This window comes from Tachyglossus aculeatus, chromosome X3 (assembly GCF_015852505.1).
Source record: "Tachyglossus aculeatus isolate mTacAcu1 chromosome X3, mTacAcu1.pri, whole genome shotgun sequence".
NCBI lineage: Eukaryota > Metazoa > Chordata > Mammalia > Monotremata > Tachyglossidae > Tachyglossus > Tachyglossus aculeatus.
Window position 1 is genome coordinate 15,587,569 of NC_052099.1, and position 23,884 is coordinate 15,611,452.

General features: G+C 46.0%; 2 protein-coding genes and 1 pseudogene across 2 annotated transcripts; 1 reads left to right on the forward strand and 2 right to left on the reverse strand.

The window, feature by feature from the left end:
• Positions 1 to 105: 105 nt before the first annotated feature.
• LOC119948772 lies at positions 106 to 1,557 on the reverse strand (annotated as a pseudogene).
• A 9,827-nt stretch (positions 1,558 to 11,384) lies between these two features.
• On the forward strand, positions 11,385 to 12,308 carry LOC119948773 (olfactory receptor 6M1-like). The gene has a single exon (XM_038770270.1). It carries the CDS (start codon positions 11,385 to 11,387, stop codon positions 12,306 to 12,308), a length of 924 nt encoding a protein of 307 aa, XP_038626198.1.
• Positions 12,309 to 22,301: 9,993 nt separating this feature from the next.
• LOC119948774 (olfactory receptor 6M1-like) lies at positions 22,302 to 23,294 on the reverse strand. The gene has a single exon (XM_038770271.1). The coding sequence runs from the start codon at positions 23,292 to 23,294 to the stop codon at positions 22,302 to 22,304; it is 993 nt and encodes a 330-aa protein (XP_038626199.1).
• Positions 23,295 to 23,884: the final 590 nt, after the last annotated feature.

Genomic DNA, 23,884 nt, shown 5'->3' on the forward strand with positions numbered 1-23,884 from the left:
ATGACCAATGGTCCCCATGACCCCAATTCATAAGTAATTCCATTGCATAAAGCCAGCTGGGTGATGGAGTGAGACCAATGAGACTCTTCCTTCCTCCCATTTATTTTAGATGCCACTATTCCTCTTGAACACCTTCTTCAGGATATCACTGAAGTCCCTGTTCCTCAGGCTATAGACGATGGGGTTAAGCAGTGGGGTCACCACCGTGTAGAACACAGAGATGACCTTGTTGAGATAGGGCGACAGGAGGGCTTTGGGCCTGACATACATGGAGATTATCGTCCTGTAGTAGATGGCGACCACAGCCAAGTGGGAACCGCAGGTGGAAAAGGTCTTCCTCTGGTCTGATGCAGAGGGGATCTTCAAGATGGTGGACACGATGAAGATGTAGGAGAACAAAGTCAGGAGGAAACAGATACACAGCCCCACGATGGACACGGTGAAGATGACCATCTCTGTAGCAACTGTGCTAGAGCCCACAGAACCTCAACTTGGAGATCATGAAGGAGGGAATTGTTGTGCCGAGAATCAGCGAGTGAGACCCAGGTAGAAATTTAGAAGTGGATTTTATTAGCGCGCGGCTGCAAGGGGCCAGGGACCCAGATCAAGCAGCCCCGATCCCATTCTCACTGTGTCTTTTATTCAGTTACAGCAACATGGGAGAGAGCATTTAGGAATTTCAGGAATCCAATTAGGACCACAGGATGCTGTAAATTCTCTGTTTTTACTGCCTTGTAAAGGTTGTTGTTATCTGCCATATGGCCTTGTATAAATAGGTGTGTAAATTCTGTTATCTTCTGTTGTCACTGTCTTGTCAGGATGTCATCTGACCTACGACCTTACATAGATAAGTGTTACCTGTTTAATGGCCTTGAAGGCATCTGTTGCAGACAATACAAAAAGGAGTTGTTCTCTCAGCCTGCACAAAATGGAGTCAGTCATGTCAAGTCCACTAGTGGACAACAGGGATGGTTTTTGTCAGGCAGGTCAGGGTGGGGGAGGCCTTTGTTAGGCAGGTTTTGTGGCGGGAAGTTTTGGCGGGCATTCTTCTTCGATGAAGAAGGGTGTACAAAGGGATGGGAGGAAGGGATGGGAAAACAAAATGGATATCAGACAAACCCGATCACAACAGAATGAGGTCCAGACCTGTCCAGACACCGGCCACCCAGGACACCACCACCTCACCAGGTAAAGGTCATAGGCAATTGTGTTCAGCAGGATGCATCCCATGGCCCCAAAGAAGACAAAGAAGTAGAGTTGTCTTATTCAGCCTGGAAAGGAGATGGCCCATCTCCAAGAAAGCAGGCTGGTCAGGGGCATGGGGGTGATAGTCGTGGTGTACCAGAACAACAGGAAAGAGTGATGCTTGAGGAAGGTGTAAACTGGGGTGGTCAGCCGAGGAATTTGGCTCACTACCATGATGATGGTCATGTTCCCAGTGATGGTCAGGAGGTACATGAGGAGGAACACATAGAACAGCAGGGCCTGTAGGGCTGAGAGATTCTGAAAGCCCAGGAGATGGAACTCTGTGATGGTAGATGTGCTCCTGGATTCCATCAGCTAAGTGTGGAATTAATAGCAATGATACTAATTGTGGTATTTGTTGAGTGCTTACTAAGTGCCAGGCATTATATTGAGCGCTGGGGTGGATACAAGCAAATCGGTTTGGACATAGTTCCTGTCTCACGTGGGACTCTCAATTTCAATTCCTATTTAGCAGATGAGGTAAGTGAGGCACAGAGAAGTGAAGTGACTTGCCCAAGATCACACAGCAGAGAAGCAGCAGAAGTGGGATTAGAACCCATGGTCTTCTGACTCTCAGGCCCATGTGCCATCAGGGAAGGAAGAAGAGGAAGGAAGCAGGTAATTCAAATGTTTTTTTAAATGACATTTGTTAAGCTCTTACTATGTTCCATACACTTTACTAAGCACTGGGATAGGTACAAGATCATCAGGTTGGAGACAGTCCATGTCCCACATGGGGCTCACAGTCTTAAACTCATCCTTAGGCTTTCCAAACTCTACTCCCAGAGGGGTGTGTGATTCAGCATGGCCTAGGGAAACAGCATGGCCTAGTGGATAGAGCATGGGCCTGGGAGTCAGAAGGACCTGGGTTTTAATTATGACACTGTATATGTCTACTGTGTGACCATGGGCATGTCATTTCACTTCTCTGTGCCTCAGTTACCTCATCTGTAAAATGGGGATTAAGACTGTGAGCCCCATATCGGGCAGGGACTGTATTTCACCTTATTAGCTTGTATCTACTGTAGCGCTTAGAGCAGTGCTTGATATATAGTAACTACTTAACAAATACTATAATATTAATAATTATTACTATTATTTTTATTATTTGCTCCTGGGATCCATCACCTAAATGGGGGATTAGGAAGGAAGGTCAGGGTTAGAGGAGGAGGAAAGTAGGGAATTCCTTTTTTCTTTTTTAATTATAATAATAATAATGATAATAATAATGGCATTTGTTAAGCAATTACTAGGCCACTGGCCTAGTACTAGTACTGGCAATTACTAGGCCCTTGCTCTATCCACTACACCATGCTGCTTTTCTAGATAGAGGATGGGCCTGGTTGTCAGAAGGACCTGGGTTCTAATTCTGCCTTCACCACTTGTCTGCTGTGTAACCTGGGGAAGTCACTTCACTTCTCTGTGCCTCAGTTACCTCATATGTAAAATGTGGGTTAAGACTGTGAGCTCCATATTGGACATGGACTGTATCTAATTGGATTAGCTTGTATCTACCCCAGGGTTGGTACAGTGCCTGGCACATATTAACACATACCATAAAAGATGGATATTGGCTCTTTGAGGGCAGGGACTGTGTTTGTCAACTTCATTCTTTCATTCATTCAATTCATTCATTCAATCGCATGTACTGAGCACTTACTGTGTGCAGAGCACTGTACTAAGCGCCTGGAAATTGCAATTCAGCACTAAAGAGAGGGAATCCCTTCCCACAATGGTCTTGCAGTCTAGAAACGGGGAGACAGATATTAGAATGAGTAAACAGGCCTCAATATAAATAAATAGAATTATAGATAGTACTATATACACTAGTGCTGTGGGGTCGGGGGTATAGCAAAAGGAGTGAGTCAGGGCTACATGGAAGGGGGGAGCTGAGGAAAAATGGGGGCTTAGTCTGGGAAGGCCTCTTGGAGGAAGTGAGCCTTCAGTAGGGCTTTGAAGGAAGGAAGGGTGATTGTTTGGCAGATATGAGTGGGGAGGGCAATCCAATCCAGAGGTAGGACATGGGCCAGGGGTCGACAGCAGGACAGGAGAGAATGAGGCACAGTGAGGTTAGTGGCAGAGGAGCGGAGTGTGTGGGCTGAACTGTAGAAGGAGAGAATGGAGGTGAGGTAGGAGGGGGCAAGGTGATGGAGAACTGTGAAGCCAATAATGAGGAGTTTTTTACTTGATACAGAGGTTGATAGGCAACAACCACTGGAGATTTTTGAGGAGGGGGCTGACATGCCCAGAACGTTTCTGTAGAAATATAATCCGGGCAGCAGAGTGAAGTATAGACTGAAGCAGGGAGAGACAGGAGGTTTGGAGCTCAGAAAGGATGCTGATGCAGTAATCCAGTAGATATTGGATGAATGATTGTACTGATGTGATAGCGGTTTAGATGGAGAGGAAAGGGAGGATCTTGGTGATGTTGTACTTTCCCAAGCAGTTAGTACAGTGCTGTGCTCACAGTAGGCACTCAGAAAATACCAATGAACAATTGATGAGGCAGCACATAGCCTCAAAGAAAAGGGGGCAGGCAAGATCTGAGCTGAAGGTGGTCCTCAGGTGTCATTATTACCATCATAATAATTATACCGATTATTGTTATTATCTTAAACGCATACTGGTTAAAGGGTTCGGGGTGAGAGGTTGAACATTACGTAGGTTCTAGGTTAATTCACAAAGGAGGGCTAACATATCTCCTTTAATTCCAATGAGATAAAATCTGGCTCATCGAAATGTGGAAATTCTCTGACTTTCTAAATATGTTAATATCTCAATACAAGATCAATCAATCAATCTAAGATATTTATTGAATGCTTACTGTGTGCAGAACACCGTAATGTACTAAGCACTTGGGAGAGTACAGTATAAGAGAGCTGGGAGACATGTTCCCTGTCCATAACGAACTTACAGTCTAGATGGGGAGCTTTGGCAAAAATAGCATCTCTGACCTTGACTAAAGAGCCAATCTTCCAACCAATCAAATGTATTTACTGAGTGCTTATCGTGTGCAGAACACTGTACTAAGTGTTTGGGAGAGTACAATGCAACAATATATCAGACACATTCCCTGCCCTCAATGAGCTTACAGGCTACAGGGAGAAAAAGATGTTAATATAAATAAATAAATTACAGATATATACATAAGTGTTGTGGGGCTGGGAGGAGGTTGAGGAATAAAGGGAACAAGTAAAGGTGATGCAGAAGGGAGTTGAAGAAAACGAAAAGAGGGCTTAGTCAGGGTAGGCCTCTTGGAGGCGATGTGCCTTCAGTAAGGGTTTGAACGGGAGGGAGTGTAATTGTCTGTTGGATATGGGGAAGGAGGGTGATCCATACCAGAGACAGGCCATCGGCTAGAGATCAGTAGCAAGATAGGTGCGATCGAGGTAGAGTGAGAAGGCTAGCATTAGAGGATTGCTTACTGCATGCAGAGCACTGTACTAAGTGATTTGGGGGGTCCAAAATTCTAAGCTCATTGTGGGCAGGGAATTTGTCAGTTATATTGTTGTGTTGTGCTCTTCCAAGCTCAATAAATGCCATTGATTGGTTGATCAATTGATTACAATTTATCAGAGTTGATAGACATAGTCCCTGCCCACTAGGAGCTTGCAGTCTAGAGCACACTGTGCTGTGATCTTGTCTTAAGCCATCAATTTGTCTCCTACCCATAGCGACACCATGGACACATCTCTCCCAGAATGCCTGGGATAGTACTTGAGCCCGGGAGTCAGGGGACCTAGGTTCTAGCCTTGTTTGTTTTGTGACATTGGGCATGACAATTAACTTCTCTGTGCCTCAGTTTCCTCATCTGTAAAATGGGGATTAAATCCTATTCTCTCCTATCTAGACTTAGTCCATGTGGGACAGAGACTGTGTCCAAACTGTTAACCTTGTATCAAGAACAATTCTTAGCACACAGTAAGCACTTAACAAATATCCTAATTAATCATCAATATCTGTATTCTTGATGTTTCAGGAGCATGGAGGAGATTACACTGATTACAGTTTTTCGTTCCCCGTCCGACCTCACTTTGAAACTGGGGACTTGTTCCCAGATTCTAGGTGATGGACAGGGACAGAAAATACTCCCAGAGGAGAGGGCATTCTTAGGAGCATCCCAGAACTCCCAATGATTGTGTCACAGGAGGGTTTATCTCAGACTGGAGAGTCATTCATTCCTTCATACAATCGTATTCATTGAGCGCTTACTGTGTGCACAGCACTGTACTAAGCACTTGGGAAGTACAAGTTGGTAACATATACAGATGGTCCCTACCCACTAGCGGGCTCACAGTCTAGAAAGAAGAATAATGAAGAGGTCTCCCTGGGGTATCAATGGACAGGACAGGGACTCTCCCTAAGTCTCTGTCCCACATGGGGCTCCCAGTGTAAGTAAGAGATAGAGAACAGGTGTTGAATCCCCATTTTACATTTGAGTAAACTGAGGCACAGAGAAGTCAAGTGCCTTGCCCAGGGTCACACAGCAGGGATGTTACTTAGCTTCTCTGTGCCTCAGTTCCCTCATCTGCAATATAGGGTTCAAGATCTGTTTTCCTTCCTTCTAAGACTGTGGGACCTGATGATCTTGTATCTACACCAATACTTGGCACACAGTAATTTCTTGTAAAATACCACAATTAATAAAATGGATGTTCTGGCCTCGCATCCCACTTACAGATGATTGGGTTTTGTGTAACCAACAAAAACTCCTCACCATTGGCTTTAAAACACTCAGTCACCTTATTCACTCCTATCTCGCCTTGAATGTTTCTACTATCTCTGTTATACTGTTATATTTTGTACTCTCCCAAGCGCTTGGTACAGTGTTCTGCCCACTGTGGGCTCTCCATGAGTACAATTGATTGATCGATCGATCAGAAGTCACAAAGAGAATAATTCTTTCCCTAATCTCCCCACACCAGCCTCCTAACATTTACTCACATCTCTTTTTATCCTCATTCATTAGCTCATTCATTCGTTCTTTCATTCACATGTATTTGCTGAGTGCTTGCTGTGTGCAGAGCACACTGAGGCTGTGAGTCCCAAGGGGGAAAGGGAGTGTCTCCAACTCGATTTGTTTGTACCCCAGCACTTAGTAGAGTGCCTGGAACATAGTAAGCGCTTAACAAATACCATTACTTTTATTGTTATTGTTTTTACTACTACAACCCAGCCCACACACTTCATTCCTCTAATGTTAACCTTCTCACTGTACCTCAGTCTCGTCTATCTCGCCAATGACATCTTGATCACATCCTACCTTTAGCCTGGAGTTTCCTCCCTCCTCATATCAGACAGGTAGTTTCTCTCCCATTTTAAAAGCCTTATGGAAGGCACATCTCCTCCAAGAAGTCTTCACTGACTAATCCTTCCTCTCCTCTTCTACCACTCCCTTCTGCATTGCCGTGACTTGCTCCCTTTATTCATCACCCCACATCCCAGCCTCAAAACGCTATGTAAATATCTGTAACATTTATTTTTTGCATTTATTCTTTATATTAATATCGGTCTACCCCTCTAGACTGTGAGCTGGTTGTGGGCAGGTGTGCCAAGGTGACACTAGGCATCGGCCATCCTGAGGTCAAAATGCCACCTCTGACACAACTCTCTGGCCAGAGGAGAGCGGGGCAGAAGGATAGGTGTCCCTCACCTCCGTGCTGACCAAATAAGGTATGGCGGCAGAAAGGGGCGGAGATCGAGCAAGCAGAGGACAGAAACGGGAATGGCCCACGCCACAGGTGATATAAATACCTGTCGCCTCTGACCTTCTGGGCAGACCATCGAGACGGGCACCAGCAGCAGGAGCAGCCGCAGCAGCAGTAGCAGTGGCGGCTCACGTGTCTCTCTCTCTCCCTCTGCCCAGAATGCCAGACGGCCGCTCTGCAACCAGACCAACACACTGAGGGAAGGGCTGCGGGACAGGTGAGTGTCTTGCTGAATATCCGTGGGTGGGTGCCAGGTGCCCTGCTGCAGACGGGGAACAGAAGTGGTTCCTCCCATACAGGGAGCGCACGTGGTGAGAGCTAGATGCCTCACTGCACGCACGGGCAATGCATACAAGTGAATTCTCCCCGGGTGGGAAACCACGTGGCGGAGGCCATCCGGCCGCCAGCCACGTACGCAGGAAATCAAGTGGATTCCTCCCATGCAGGGAAGCTCTAATATTACCAATTGATTATATTCCTCCCGAGAGGGAAGTTCAATCTATTGCACCAAAACAATTACATAAATTCAGTTAGTCTCGCGGAATAAATTTTATATAAAACTCAGGCTTTCCATCCCCGGCCTCTCTCTCTCGCCTCGCCGATCACTGAACGAACCCGTCCCTGGACCACGGGTGACAGCAGGGAATGTGTATGTTCATTGTTATGATCTATTCTCCCAAGTGCTCAGTACAGTGCTTTGCACACAGTACATACTCACTAAATACGATTGAATAAATGAATGAAATGTAGAAGCAGCGTGGCTCAGTGAAAAGAACACGACCTTTGGAGTCAGAGGTCATGGGTTCAAATCCCACTCTGCCAATTGTCAGCTGTGTGACTTTGGGCAAGTCACTAAACTTCTCTGTGCCTCCGTTACCTCAACTGTAAAATGGGGATTAAGACTGTGAGCCCCCCAGCGCTTAGAACAGTGCTTTGCACATAGTAAGTACTTAATAAATGCCATCGTTAGTATTATTATTACTATTATTGCCCTTGCTCTCCAGAAGATTGGCAATGATTTTGTAGTCTGTGACCTTCCCTCTTTTAATTTGCCCTCAAGGGATGGCTCCCCTTTCTTAGCAGCCAGAACTCTAGGGACACTAGTGAAGTCCTGTAAAGTTGGATTCCCCAGTAGTGCGGGGGCTTAGAGAGAGAGAGAGAGAGAGAGAGAGAGAGAGAGAGAGAGAGAGAGAGATGGAGAGAGTGCAAATTAGTTTCAGTGGGAGAAAAGATGTCCCACTGTTCAATTGGCAATGGACAGATAGGATCCAGCTAATGCCATTCTGCACACTTCTCTTCCTCTCAGATGCTGCAAGCTGGAACAGGAACTTGGTGGTTTTTCCAGGAAAGCAGTTCCCAGCCATGCCCCCCCTACCCGCAAAGCAAGAAAGCCCAGGAATGAGAGACACTCCAAGACAGAGATTTGTCTGAGGATTTTCCCAAGTCCCAAAGACAGTCAGGAAAATCAGCCTCCCAGGCCTTCCAAATCAACTCTGAACGAAACATATCCGTGAAAAGGAGAGAAAAGACCAAAGAGATCAAAGGGACACAGTAGGATTGACCTTCCTTCAAAAGGGAATGTGCCTACCAACTCTGTTATATAGTACTCTCCCAAGAGCTTAGTACAGTTCTCTGTATACAGTAAGAACTTAATAAATGCGACTGATTGAAAGGTGAGTAGAGAGCATGTAAAGATTTTCCTGATCACCTTCCTGTTTCCTCCCCTCCTCTTCATTCTTTTCTTCCTTCACTTTCTCCTTCTCTTCTTCGAGTTCCTCCTCCTTCTTCTCTCCCTATTCCTCTTTCTACTCATTCTTCTCTCTGTTGTCCCCCTCCCTTTCCTTCTCCTGCTACTTTTACTCTTCCATATCCTCCTTCTCCTTGACATCCCTACCTTAATGACTTTATCAGCTCTAGTTCCCCAACCTGGAATGTTTTCTCCACCCTTCTAATCTATAAACCTTTGGCATTTATGTCCCTATTCATAATTTATTCATTTGTATCAATGTCTGTCTCTCCCTCTAGACTTTAAGCTCACTGTGGGAAGTGTACATGTCTACCAAATCGTTGAAATTGTACTCTCTCAAGTGTTTAGTACCGAGCTCTGCACACAATCTTCTCTAAATGCCATCGAGCTGTTTCTGACCTATAGCGACAAGGACACACCCTCTCCAGAATTTCCCATTTTCTACCGTAAAGTCATTCTGGTATGTGTATCGGTACAGTTTTCTTGGTAAAGATGTGGAAGTGGTTACCATTGCCTTCTTTCACGCAGTAAAAGCTTGAGTTTCTACCAATGTCTTTGATCAAGGTTTTGATCGCTTGATCCTCTGCCTTTGCCTCTTTCCCATGCCACTACTGCCCAGCACAGGTGAATCGACTTCGACCCTGAGACTTAGACCTTTCCAGTCTGGGTAACCCTACATGACATAGCTCTAAGCTTTATCAGTGTATACAAACTCTACTACCATGATAACGAGTTTGTTTATAGGATAGCACAGTAAGCTCTCACCATTGACCAATTGATGGATTTGCCAAATTTCATCCTTTTCCTCCTTTACAGCCCCCCCCAAAAACTGAATCAATCTATGAGGCTTTCCCAGATTTATTCCACTTGACTGCAGACCACTAGTCACTCCAGTCATCCTTACTGCTTACAGAATTCCATCTCCATGCACAATGCTTTGCTTTTCATGGTATTTGTAAGCACTCACTAGGTGCCAATGAAGTACTAAGCACTAACTACGATATGCTCTACATAAACATCAACTTTCCTGAATATGTCTGACCAATTCTGATGCATCTGAAGCAGTGTGGTCTTGTGGAAAGAGCATGGACCTGGGAGTCAGAGGACTTGGGTTCTAATTCAGCCCTGCCATATACCTGTTGTGTGACCTTTGGCAAATCATTTCACTTCTATGTGCCTCAGTTGCCTCACCTGCAAAATGGGATTTCAGTACCTGTTCTCCCATCTACTTAGACTGTGAGCTCCAAGGGAGACCTGATTAGATTGTATCTACCCCAGCACTTCTTACAGTGTTTGGCATATAATAAGTGCTTAACAAACATCATTCTTGTTATTACCTGCTCTTCCTTTTCCTCATCTTCACTTTCTTCCTGTTTCTATTCATTTCTCCTCCTGCTTCTCCTCCCCTTCTTCTTCCTTCTCCTTCTCATCCTCTTCCTTCTAGAATTCAGCAGATTTCACCATACAAATCCAGGCAAGACTCCTTATTACTTATTCAACTTTCCTTGTGCCGGACAAGTTATCTTATATTTAGCCCAATGCTTTAGCACAATGCTTGGCTCTTAACAAGAGCCTTATTATTACTAATAGAGGAGTATTTCCTGCACTCCCAGGAAATGATTTCTAAAGTTTAACCTAAATCCCTTGTCCTGTAATTCAAACCTTAGCCTTGGTGGAGAGAGAAATCAGCTGGCCAGTATCCTCCATCTGATAGTCATGCATATAGTTATGAGCAGGAAGCACGTGGCTCCTCTGTCTTTGTAAGGAATCCATAAACTGGTGTGGGGTTGGAGGGAAGAGGGAATCTCTATAAGAAGGGTGAATCAGAAATCAGTGAGAACATGAGAAGCAGTGTGGCATAGTGGATAGAGCATGACCTTTCAGACGGTCATGAGTTCTCATCCCGCCTCCACCACTTCTCTGCTGTGTGCCTTGAGCAAGTCACTTAACTTCTCGAGACCTAAATTCCCTCATCTGTAAAGTGGGGATTAAGACTGTGAACTCTTTGTGGGACAGGGACTGTATACAACTTGATTAACTTTCTTCTACCCCAGCGCTTAGAACAGTGCTTGGTAAGTGCTTAACAAGTACCTTTACAATTATTATTATTGTTATTAGTAGTAGCATTATGATAGATCTTGGGAAGCACAAGTCTGAAGGAGCAGGATTTTAGGATGATATTCTCCCAAGTAATTAATACAGTGCTCTGCAAAGAGTAAATACTCAATAAATACCACTGATAGATTGATTCATTGGAAGTCAGAGAAGCAGCATGGCCCAGTCAATAGAGCATGGACTTCGGAGTCAGAAGGAACTGGTCCCTAATCCCTTCTCTGCCACTTGTCTGTTGTGTGATCTTGGGCAAATCACTTAGTTTCTCTCTGCCTCAGTTCCCTCATCAGTAAAATGGGGATTAAGACTGTGAGCTCCATGTGGGACAGGGACTGTGTCCAACCTGATTAGCCTGTATTTACCCCAGATCTTAGTTCAATGCCTACCCCATTGCAAGAGCTTGACAAATACAAAAAAATGATAAAATAAAAGTCAGGAAGCTGGATTAGGAAGCCCTTTTGCAGTTCCTCCTAACTCTAATCTCTCTTTGATCCATAGCATTCACCTCAAGATCTACTTTCTGTTTCTGGCAGCTAATGTGGCTCTGAGGTATGGATGGTAGAAACAGAAGTATGGTCATCGAATTTATCCTGCTGGGCTTTCAGACCAGGAAGGAGATGGAGATCATTCTATTCGTTGCATTCCTGCTGATGTATGGGACGTCTCTGATCGGCAATTCTCTAATCGCGATCTTGGTGTGGACAGACCCTCGCCTGCATTCTCCCATGTACTTCTTCGTTGTCAGTGTGTCCTTTCTGGAGGTCACCATCACTTCCACAGTCGTCCCCAAGATGCTGTTCAACACCTTCTCACCGACCAAAGCCATCTCTTTGGTAGGCTGCCTCTCTCAGTCCTTCTTTTATTTCCTTCTCGGGTCCACAGAGTTCTTCATCCTGGCCATCATGTCCTTTGACCGCTACGTGGCCATCTGTAACCCGCTGAGATACTCCACTATCATGAGTGAACAGGTCTGTCTGGAACTGCTGCTCGGGTGCTACGTTGGCGCCTTCTTGGTCATTCTTGTGCCCACCATTGTGACCACCGGGCTGCCCTTCTGTGGTCCCAATGTCATTGACCACTTCTTCTGTGATAGCGCTCCGGTGTTGAAGCTGGCCTGTGCGGACACGACCCTGGCTGAGCTCGTGGACTTCGGCACCTCCGTGATCTTGCTGTTGGGTTCTTTGCTGTGGACTGTGGCGTCCTACGCCTTCATTCTCGCCGCCATCCTAGGCATCCCGTTAGCCCAAGGGAGACGGAAGGCCTTCTCCACCTGCGTCTCTCACATCACCGTGGTCTCCCTCTATTATGGGAGCTCCATTTTCATCTACGTCCGGCCCAGGAAAGGTGATATCCTGGACTTCAACAAGGTCGCCACTGTACTCAACACCATTGTGACCCCCATGCTGAACCCCTTCATCTACAGCCTCCGGAATGAGAAGGTCAAGGATTCACTGAGAGATGCTCTCAAAAAGCTTCCGAAGGTTTCTAAATCTTAAGGACCCAACACTATATCCTTAAAGGCAAGACCGGGTACAGTTGAAGGGAAAGAGAGAGTCTGTATTACTCAGAGGTCTGTTTAGTCCATCTGTCTTGAGAAGCCCTGTGGCCTAGGGGATAGAGCATGGGCCCGGGAGTCAAAAGGACCCGGGTTCAAATCCTGGCTCTACCATTTGTCTGGTTCAGTCTCACCCACATCATGCCCCTGTTCTGGAACTTCCTCCCTTTCATAACCAATAGACAATTACTCTCCCTTCCTTCATCTCCTCCAAGACTCCTTCCCTGACTAAATCCTCATTTCCTCTAATTCCACTCCCTTCTGTGTTGCCCTGACTTGCTTCCTTTATTCATCCCCGCTCCTAACCCCAGAGCATTTGTGTACATATCTTGTGTACACAGAGAAGCAGCATGGCCTAGTGGATCGAGCACAGCCCTGGGAGTCAGAAGGACATGGGTTCTAATGCCGGCTCAGCCACTTTTCTGCTGTGTGACCTTAGGCCAGTCACTTCAATCCTCTGAGACTCAGTTCACTCATCTGGAAATTGGAGATGAAGACTGTGAACCCCAAGCAAGACAGGGACTGTGTCCAACCTCGTCACCTAATATTTACCCAGCGCTTAGAACAGTGCCTGGCACATAGTTAGTGCTTAAAAAATACTACTACTACTATTATTATTATTATTATTAACATTAGTATCATCTCCACAATTTATTTATGTATAAATTAATGTTTGCCTCCCACTCTAGACCATAAGATTGTTGTGGGCAGAGAATGTGTCTGTTATAATGAAACACTGTACTTTTCTAAGTGCTCAGTTCATTGCTGTGCACACAGGAAGTGCTCAATAAATGCGATGGATTGATTGCCCCTCAGAGGAGCAGCATGGCCAAGGAGAAAGAGAACAGGGCTGGGAGTCAGAGGACTTGGTTTCTAAACCCAGCTCTTCCTCATGCCCCCTGTGTGACCTTGGGCAAGTCAGTTCTCTTCTCTGTGCCTCAATTACCTCATCTGTAAAAGGGGGATTCAGTACCTGTTAATAATAAGGATGGTATTTGTTAAGAGCTTACTATGTGCCAAGCACTATACAAAGTGCTGGGGTAGATACAATCAATCAATCAATCAATCAATCGTATTTATTGAGCACTTACTCTGTGTAGAGCACTGTACTAAGCACTTGGGAAGTACAAGTTGGCAACATATAGAGACTTTCCCTACCCAACAGTGGGCTCACAGTCTAGAAGGGGGAGACAGAGAACAAAACAGAACATATTAACAAAATAAAATAAATAGGATATGTACAAGTAAAATAGAGTAATAAATAGGTACAATTTGTATATGTATACATATATACAGGTGCTGTGGGGAAGGGAAGGAGGTAAGGCGGGGGAGATGGAGAGTGGGAGGAAGGGGAGAGGAAGGAGGGGGCTCAGTCTGGGAAGGACTCCTGGAGGAGGTAATCAGGTAATAAGGTTGTCCCACGTGGGGCTCACAGTCTTAATGCCTATTTTACAGATGAGTTAACTGAGGCACAGAGAAGCCAAATGACTTGCTCAAAGTCACACAGCTGACAAGTGGCAGGGGCGGGATAAGAGCCCATGACTTCTGGCTCCCAAGCCCAGGTTCATTCCATCAAGCCACGCTGCTTGTCTGTTCTCCTTCCTACTTAACCATGTTCCTTCCTACTTACACTGTGAAGCGTGTGTGAGATAGGGATGGTGTCTGAACTGATTATCTTGTAAATTCCCCAATGTTTAGGACAGAACTTAACACAAAGTAAGTGCTCAACAAATAACATTATTATGTTTTGTTGCTTTCCCCTACCTGTAGCCAGCATGACCTAATGGAAAGAGCCTGGGGATGGGAGCCAGAGGAAATGGGTTGGAATCCCACCTGCCCATTGTCTGCTGTGTAATCTTGGGCAAGGCACTTTACTTCTCTGTGCCTCTGTTTCCTGATGTGAAAATGGGTATTCAGTACTTGTTCTCTCTCCCCTTTAGACTGGGGCTCCATGAGGGACAGAGATTGGGCCCCAACTGTTGATCTTGCGTATGGTGTTTGACACGCAGTGAGTGGCTTTTTATGGTCTTTGTCAAGCCCTTACTATGTGCCGGACACTATGCTAAGCCCTGGGCCAGATACAAACCTCACCTCCTCCAGGAGGACTTCCCAGACTGAGCCCCCTCCTTCCTCTCCCCTCCTCCCCCTCCCCATCCCCCCTGCCTTACCTCCTTCCCCTCCCCACAGCTCCTGTATATATGTTTATATGTTTGTTCATATTTATTACTCTATTTCTTTTACTCGTACATATTTATTCTATTTATTTTATTTTGTTAATATGTTTTGTTTTTTTGTCTGTCTCCCCCTTCTAGACTGTGAACCCGCTGTTGGGTAGGGACTGTCTCTATATGTTACCAACTTGTACTTCCCAAGCTCTTAGTACAGTGCTCTGCACACAGTAAGCGCTCAATAAATACGATTGAAAGAATCAATGAATGAATGAGGTTGGTCACAGTCCTGGTCCCATATGGAGCTCACAGTCTTAATCCCCATTTTACAGATGAAGTAACTGAGGCACCGAGAAGTGAAGGGACTTGCCCAAGGTCACACAGCAGACAGGTAACAGAGCCGGGATGAGAACCCAGGTGCCTCTGGCTCCCAGGTCTGTGCTCTATCCCACTAGGCCATTCTGCTGCCCAACTACCACATTCATTAATATTATGTGACAAGCACTAGATTAATCACTGGAAGTGCAGATGACCTAGTGAAGAATAAGGCTGGGAGGTGGTTGGTGACAAAAATATGGAATTTCCCAGGCGTTTAGTATAGTGCATTTCACCGAGTGTACATTCAATAAATAATCAATCACTGCTACTATTACTGTTACTAATGCAACTACCAATAAACACTGGGGCAATGGGTTTTCAAATCTACTCTGGATGTTTGCAAAGTTACTTGAATTGTGACATCGTTTAATAGAGTTGGTGGAGAAAGTTTCAGTAATTAACCTCTTGGGATGTTCTGACTTCAGGCATGTCCCCCAGGGATGAAGAATGTAATAAGAAAGTTCATCTAGATCTTTCAAGGATTACACTTTTTCCCATGAGCTGATGCTGAGTTCAAAACTGGAAGTGATGAAACATTTGATGCAAAATGTTAGTGTGATTGTGTTGTTGAACCTTAGGCTTGGAAAGGGCCAGCCTAGAAACTTGTGAGCAGGGAACGTGTATGACAACTCTGTTTTACTGTATGCTTCCAAGTGGTTAGTACAGTGTTAAGCACACAGTAAGTGCTCAATAAAGATGATTGATTGATTAATATCCATCTCCCCCTCTGGACGGTAAGCTCGGCATGGGCAGGGAACATGTCTACCAACTCTGTTGTGCTCTCCCAGGCGCTTAGTACAGTGCTGTGTTCAATGAATACCATTGATGATGATGATCCTCACAATGGCCAGGTTAGATACAGGGTGACATCCCCATTTCACAGATGATGTGATCTGTCCAATTCAGAGTTAGGATTCAAATCTAGTTCTCCTGATTTCCAGTCCCGGACAGCAGGCAAGTGCCAGAGCTGGGATTAGAAGCCAGGTCTTTAGGCTCCCAGGCACATGCTTTATTCACTAGGACATACTGCCTCCTGATTATTGATTGATTATACCTTTCTCAGTAGTGGGGGAACAGGCCTCAAATACAGTAGTATAAAAATCTTCTATTGCTCAGGAAATATAGATTATATCAGAGATCAGAATGTCCCCAGAGTTGGATGAAGTTGGATACTGTCCAGTAAATGTTAATCACGTCTTTTTTTCTTCTTTCTTATGGTATTTGTAAAGCAGTTACTATGTGCCAATTGCTGTACTAAGCACTGGGATAGATACAATCTAATCAGGTCAGACACAGTCCATGTCCCTCATGGGTCTCACAGCCTTAACCCCCACTTTAAAGATGAGGTGACTGAGGCACAGAGAAGTGAAGTGATTTGCCCAAGGTCACACAGCAGACACGTGGCAGACCCGAGATCAGAATCCGGGTTCTTCTAACTCCCAGGCCCGTATTTTCTCTGTTAAGCCACACTGCTTCTCTAGCTGCCAAACTGACACATGAAAGCGCCATTATCTTTGTCTTAAGGCAAAATATCCGACTGCCTTTGTATAACTTAAGTTGGCCTGTCAGTTTACATCTCTTTAAAAACTGGCATCCTGTTGTCAGAGCAAATCATGGAGCATTATTCTTTAGCAGATATATGGCAAATCTGATGACCTCAAATCTTGTCACCGAGAAGGCTTAGGAAAAGAGTGGTATGGAAATCAGTGGGTGGTATGCAAATGAGGTGAGTCTGAGATTCTTTGAGGCATCCTGATGATGACTTGTTAAAGGTATTAGATGACATCTAATCCCCTGGGCAGATCCATGCTACTCAATGGTTTACCTATAGCAAAGGTAAGACAGCAGGGTGTGGCAGAAAGACCGCGGGTCTGGGAGTCAGAAGGTCGTGGGTTCTGATCTCGGCTTCACCACTTGTGCTCTGTGTGAACTTGAGAAAGTCTCTTTACTTCTCTGGGCCTCAGTTACCTCATCTAAAAATGTGGATCAAGACAGTGAACCACCCTACGTGGGACAGGGACTGTGTCCAACCTGATTTACTTGTGTCCACCCCAGTGCTTAATACGGTGTCTGGCACATAGTAAGCACTTAGGAAATACTATCATTATTATTATTATTATTACTATTAATATTACTATTATTATGAAAGTGACACAGAGGGGTGGCAGCGTGGAGTCGAAAATCTAGGTCTTCCAATTCCCATCAGATAACTCTTCTGGTCCTCCCTAGCAGTTCTTCTCTCTTTCGCCCCCTCTCCCATTATTGGGAGCAGATCTTAGTACCCTTTCCCAGCTCCCACTGAGTTTTGCTCACCGGGCTTTTTCCCCAAGGCCTGATTCTCATTAAAAATGCAAGAGCCTTTGGGAAATTCCTGGCAAGACATTAGCGCAAGGGTCAAAGAAATGCCAGAGGTCTGATAGGCCAGGATTATACCCTCAATCCTCCTGTCAATGCTAACATGAAATATAGGACCATCAGCAATGACCAACGCCTGAATCAAACCATCTATCTCCTCCTGTGGCAATAGAATACTTTGGGATGGTTGTCCCTTCCTGACATCCATTCTCATGTTTAGGAAAGTGCCATCCTCTTTCCCAAACTATTCCATTTGCTTTCAATATATTCTTCTTCCCAGCCAGATATTTGCTTAGAGTGAAGGAGGAAGGAGTGGCATCTCAGAACGACCCATTCCCTTCCTTTGTTATTTATGGTATTTATTAAGCGTTCACAATGTGCCATCATCACTGTCATTTTCTTTTTTATGGTGAAAGTTGGAAAATGGGACTTACCGAATTACTACTGTCGGGGCCATGGAGTCTGGAAAAGAAAAATCATCTGGGTGACTTTATAATTGCAATAGGACACTGTGCCTCAGTATCTTTATCCAGACAATGGGGATTAAATATTCATTCTCTTTCCACCTTAGAATTGGAGCCCTATGAGGGACAGGGATTGTGTCTAATCTGATTGCGTTTTATTTTCCCTGGCACTTAGCACAGAGGTTGGTACATAATAATAACAATGGGATATGTAATTGGACCTATTGCACACTTCTTTCTTAATGGCTTGTCAACCTCTCATCCCGGTGGTAGGGGGAAGTTATGAGTCATAGGTGATGGACAATCACACCTCTGTTACAGAGTTCATCCCCCTGGGCCTGTCTAATGACTCCCCAAATCCAACCTTTCCTCTTCCTGGTCTTTCACTGATTCATGCAATCGCCCTAGTGGGGAGCCTGCTGACCATATTGGTGATCCCGATAGACCCTCACCTCCACACCCCCATGTACTTTCTCCCGAGTAAATCGTCTTCTTAGATGTCGGCTTTGCTTCCTCCACAGTCCCCAAAATGCTGGAGAACTTCCTTTCAGACCAGAAGTCCATCACCTTCCCCTGGTGTGTCACCCAGATCTTCTTCCTCTTCCTCTTAGCCACCGTCGAGATCTACCTGTTGGCTGTGATGACATACGATCGTAACCAGGTGAGTTGCCAGCGTTATGCTACACTGACAGCATTCATTCATTCAATCGTATTTATTGAGGGCTTACTGTGTGCAGAGCACTGTACTAAGCGCTTGGGAAGTAAAAGTTGGCAACATATAGAGACAGTCCCTACACAACAACGGGCTCACAGTCTAGACGTGGGAGACAGACAACAAAACAAAACATGTGGACAGGTGTCAAGTCATCAGAATAAATGGAAATAAAGCTAGATGCACAGCATTAACAAAATAAATAAAATAGTAAATATGTACAAGTAAAATAGAGTAATAAATCTGTACATACATATATACAGGTGCTATGGGGAAGGGAAGGAGGTAGGGCGGGGAGGATGGGGAGGAGGAGAGGAAAAAGGGGACTTAGTCTGGGAAGGCCTCCTGGAGGAGGTGAGCTCTCAGTAAGGCTTTGAAGGGAGGAAGAGAGCTAGCTTGGCGGATGTGCAGAGGGAGGGCATTCCAGGCCAGGGGGAGTACGTGGGCCGGGGGTTGACAGCGGGACAGACAAGAATGAGGCACAGTGAGGAGGTTAGCAGCAGAGGAGTGGAGGGTATGGGCTGGGCTGTAGAAGGAGAGAAGCAAGACGAGGTAGAAGGGGCGAGGTGATGGAGAGCCTTGAAGCCGAGAGTGAGGAGTTTTTGCTTGATTTGTAGGTTGACAGGCAGCTACTGAAGATTTTTGAGGAGGAGAGTAACATGCCCAGAGTGCTTCTGCACAAAGATGATCCGGGCAGTAGAGTGAAGTATAGACTGAAGTGGGGAGAGACAGGAGAATGGGAGATAAGAGAGGAGGCTGATGCAGTAATACAGTCGGGATAGGATGAAAGATTGAACCAGCAAGGTAGTGGTTTGGATGGAGAGGAAAGGGCGGATCTTGGCGATGTTCTGGAGGTGAGACTGGAAGGTTCTGGTGATGGATTAGAAGTGTGGGGTGAACGAGAGAGCAGAGTCGAGGATGACACCAAGGTTGTGAGCTTGTGAGACAGGAAGGATGACAGTGCCGTCTACAGTGATGGGAAAGTCAGGGAGAGGGCAGGGCTTGTGTGGAAGTATAAGGAGATCAGTCTTGGACATGTTGAGTTTTGGATGGAGTGGAGACATCCAGATAAAGATATCCTGAAGACAGGAGGAGACACGAGACACAAAACCTGCCGGTCTCGGCTCCGCAACATTGCCAAGATCCGCCCTTTCCTCTCCATCCAAACTTCTACCCTGCTCGTTCAAGCTCTCATCCTATCCCGTCTGGACTACTGCATCAGCCTTCTCTCTGATCTCCCATCCTCGTGTCTCTCCACACTTCAATCCATACTTCATGCTGCTGCCAGGATTGTCTTTGTCCGAAACGCTCTGGGCATGTTACTCCCCTCCTCAAAAATCTCCAGTGGCTACCAATCAATCTGCGCATCAGGCAGAAGCTCCTCACCCTCGGCTTCAAGGCTCTCCATCACCTCGCCCCCTCCTACCTCACCTCCCTTCTCTCCTTCTACAGCCCAGCCCGCACCCTCCGCTCCTCCACCGCTAATCCCCTCACCGTGCCTCGTTCTCGCCTGTCCTGCCATCGACCTCCGGCCCACGTCCTCCCCAGGGCCTGGAATGCCCTCCCTCTGCCCATCTGCCAAGCTAGCTCTCTTCCTCCCTTCAAGGTCCTACTGAGAGCTCACCTCCTCCAGGAGGCCTTCCCAGACTGAGCCCCTTCCTTCCTCTCCCCCTTGTCCCCCTCTCCATCTCCCCCATCTTTCCTCCTTCCCTTCCCCACAGCACCTGTATATATGTATATATGTTTGTACATATTTATTACTCTATTTATTTATTTATCTTACTTGTACATATCTATTCTATTTATTTTATTTTGTTAGTATGTTTGGTTTTGTTCTCTGTCTCCCCCTTCTAGACTGTGAGCCCGCTGTTGGGTAGGGACTGTCTCTATGTGTTGCCGACTTGTACTTCCCATGCGCTTAGTACAGTGCTATGCACACAGTAAGCGCTCAATTAATACGATTGATTGATTGATTGATTAGAGGGAGGGAGAGAGAGCAGGGGCAGAAATGTAGATTTGGGTGTCACCAGCATAGAGATGATAGTTGAAGCCATGGGAGTGAATGAGTTCATCAAGGGAGTGAGTGTAGATAGAGAACAGAAGGGGACCATGAACTGACCCTTGAGGAACTCCTACAGTAAGGGGATGGGAGGGGGAGGAGAAGCCCGCAAAGGAGACTGAGAATGAACAGCCAGAGAGATAAGAGGAGAATCAGGAGAGGATGGAGTCTGTGATTCCAAGGTTGGATAGCGTGTTGAGGAGAAGGGGGTGGTCCACAGTGTCGAAGGTAGCTAAGAGGTCGAGGAGGATTAGCATAGAGTAGGAGCCATTGGATTTGGCAAGAAGGAGGTCATTGGTGACCTTTGCGAGGGCAGTTTCGGTGCAGTGTAGGGGACGGAAGCTAGATTGGAGGGGGTCAAGGAGAGAGTTTGCGTTGAGGAATTCGAGGCAGCGCATGTAGATGACTCGTTCTAGGAGTTTGGAAAGGAATAGTAGGAGGGAGATAGGGCGATAGCTAGAAGGGGAGATGCGTTCAAGAGAGGGTTTTTTAGGATGGGGGAGACGAGGGCATATTTGGAGGCAGAGGGGAAGGAAACAGTGGAGAGTGAGTGGTTGAAGATCAAGTTAAGGAGGGGAGGAGGGAAGGGGCGAGAGATTTCATAAGATGAGAGGGAATGGGGTCTGAAGCATAGTTGGATGGAGTAGCACTTGAGAGGATGGAGATTTGTTAAGCGCTTACTATGTGCCAAGCACTGTTCTAAGCACTGAGATAGATACAAGGTTATTAGGTTGTCCCACTTGGGGCTCACAGTCTTCACCCCCATTTTACAGATGAGGTAAGGGAGGCACAGAAAAGTGATTTGCCCAAAGTCACACAGCTGATATGTGGCAGCGCTGGGTTTAGAACCACAACCTCTGACTCCCAAGCCTATGTCCTTTCCACTGAACTACGCTGCTTTTCTACAAGACGGAGACCTCAGCCTTGGACAAGACATAAGCCCTGTCAACCCACCTAACACTGTCATCATCTATGGATATGGTGCGTTGGAGAGGTGAAGGGAGAGGCTCCTGTCCTTCCTCTCCAGCATCCTGGGGCCCTTCCAAAATTCTGTAGAGTGTCCATGGTATCTACGTTGAAATGATAATAGTAACAATGATAATAATAATAATAATTGTGGTAATCATAATGATGAGTGTGTAATTTCTCAAGTGCATATTCATAAGCTTATATGTAAGCATGCCAGGCCCTAAGCTAACTGTCGGCAGGGAACATGTCTACCAACTCTGTTGGATTGTACTCTCTCAAGCATTTAGTTCAGTGCTCTGCACACAGTAAGCATTCAATAAATGCCACTGACTGATTGATTGATAGTTAGATTGTGCCATGTTCCTGATCTGCATGGGGCTCACAACCTAAGAGGGATGGAGAGTGGTTAATTAATCCATAAATTACTGCTGAGGTAACTGAGGCACTGAGAACTCAAGTGACTTGCACAAGGTCACACAGCGGGCAAGTGACTGATCCAGGATTTGAAGTCAGGTCTTTCAACTCACACTGGTCTTTCCACTAGCCCATGAGATTTGGAAGTTCCTTAAAATATTTAAAAATCTAGACTTCCAAATCACTCAATCAGTGCTATTCATTGAGTGCTTACTGTGTGCAGAGCTCTGGATTAAGCGCTTTGGATAGTACAGTATAACAGAGTTGGTAAGTAATATTATCGGGGAGTGCTAACCTGATTAGGCTGCATTTATTCCAGTGCTTAGTACAGTGCCTGGCACACTGTAGGCACAAAACAAATATCATAAAAAAACCAAGAGGCCAGCCCTTCCGCCAAATGCACACACTTTCCCAATCAGGACCAAGACCTCCAGGGATAAAAATTCATCACATGGATCACCTTCAGGTCCTTGGTGAAGGCCTGGATTCTTCCTAGAGCCTCTCTCAATGCTTTCTTCATTGTTTCATTGCGCAGGCTGAAGATGAAGGGGTTCAGAAGAGGGGTGACCACGCTGCAGAGGACAAAGAGGATCTTATTGAGATGCAGGGAGTGCTTCTGATTGGGCCGGACATAGACAAAAATGGAGATCCCATAGCCCATGGAGACCACGGTGAAATGAGAGGCACAGGTGGAGAAAGCCTTCCGTCGGCCCTCACCTGAGGGGATCTTGAGGATGGTGAAGATGACATAGACGTAGGAGACGATGGTCATTGCCAGAGAGCCGATCAGCAGCACCAGAGAGACGATGAAGTCAAGAAGCTCAATGAAGGTGACGTCGGCACAGGCGAGGTGTAGGAAGGAGGAGCTGTCACAGAAGAAATGGTCGATGATGTGGGGCCCGCAATAAGGCAGGTGGGCTCTCAAGAGGATGGATGGGAGGATAAGGAGGAAGGACCCAAACCATGCTAGGGTGACGAGCTGAGCACAGAGTGGTTGAGTCAAGATGGCGGGATACTGCAGGGGATGGCAGATGGCCACGTAGCGGTCGTATGACATGATGGCAAAGAAGATAAACTCAGTGCTGCCAAAGAGGAAGTAGAAGAATAACTGAGTGAAGCACTCATGAAAAGACACGGACTTCCTCTCTGACAGGAAGTTGGCCAGCATCCTGGGCACAATGGCAGTAGTGGTTAGGATTTTGCTGAAGGAGAAGTGGCTGAGGAAGAAATACATGTGTGAATGGAGACGGTAATCCAGACTGATCAGCGTGATGATGAGGAGATTGCCCAGGACTGTCACCACGTAGGTAGAGAGAAAGAGGAGGAAGAGGAAAATGCCAAGTTCTTGGTTAGTGGGGATGCCCACTAAAATGATTTCAGTCACTGCTGTCCAATTCACCAGTCCCATCCTGTCTCAGCACTTTCTCTGGGTAGAGTCACAGAAGAGAAAACAGCCAAAATATCACAGAGCTTTCAGTTTGGAAAGGGCCTATCAATCAGTCAATTAATTATTTTATTTAGTACTTAATATGTGCAGAACCCCCTCTCAGGATCGCACCTGGAGAGCTTCCAGTACTCTACCAGGCCCGGTTACAGCGGGGAGAGTCAAGCAGAGATATACCCGTTCCATTCCTTGTTTGGGCAGTGACTAATAAGTGAAAGGCAATCTGCTACAAGTCAAAACTCACCTGTGCTGGGCAGCACAGGCATGGGAGAGAGTCGAGGGCAGAGACTCAAGTTTACTGCATGGAAGAAGGCAGTGTTAAGCCACTTCCGTTTTTTTAACAAGAAAACTCTATGGTTACACTATCAGAACAATTAAAGATGGAGGTAAGGTGTTCTGGGAGAGATGTGCTGTGATGGCTGAGGGATTAAGGCATTGGACCTGAAATCCAATGGGGTTTCCCCGCACAGGTTTAAATTCTGCTCACAGTGAGTTTATTGGAGAATCAGCGTGGCTTAGTGTAGAGAGCATGGGCTTGGGAGTCAGAGGTCGTG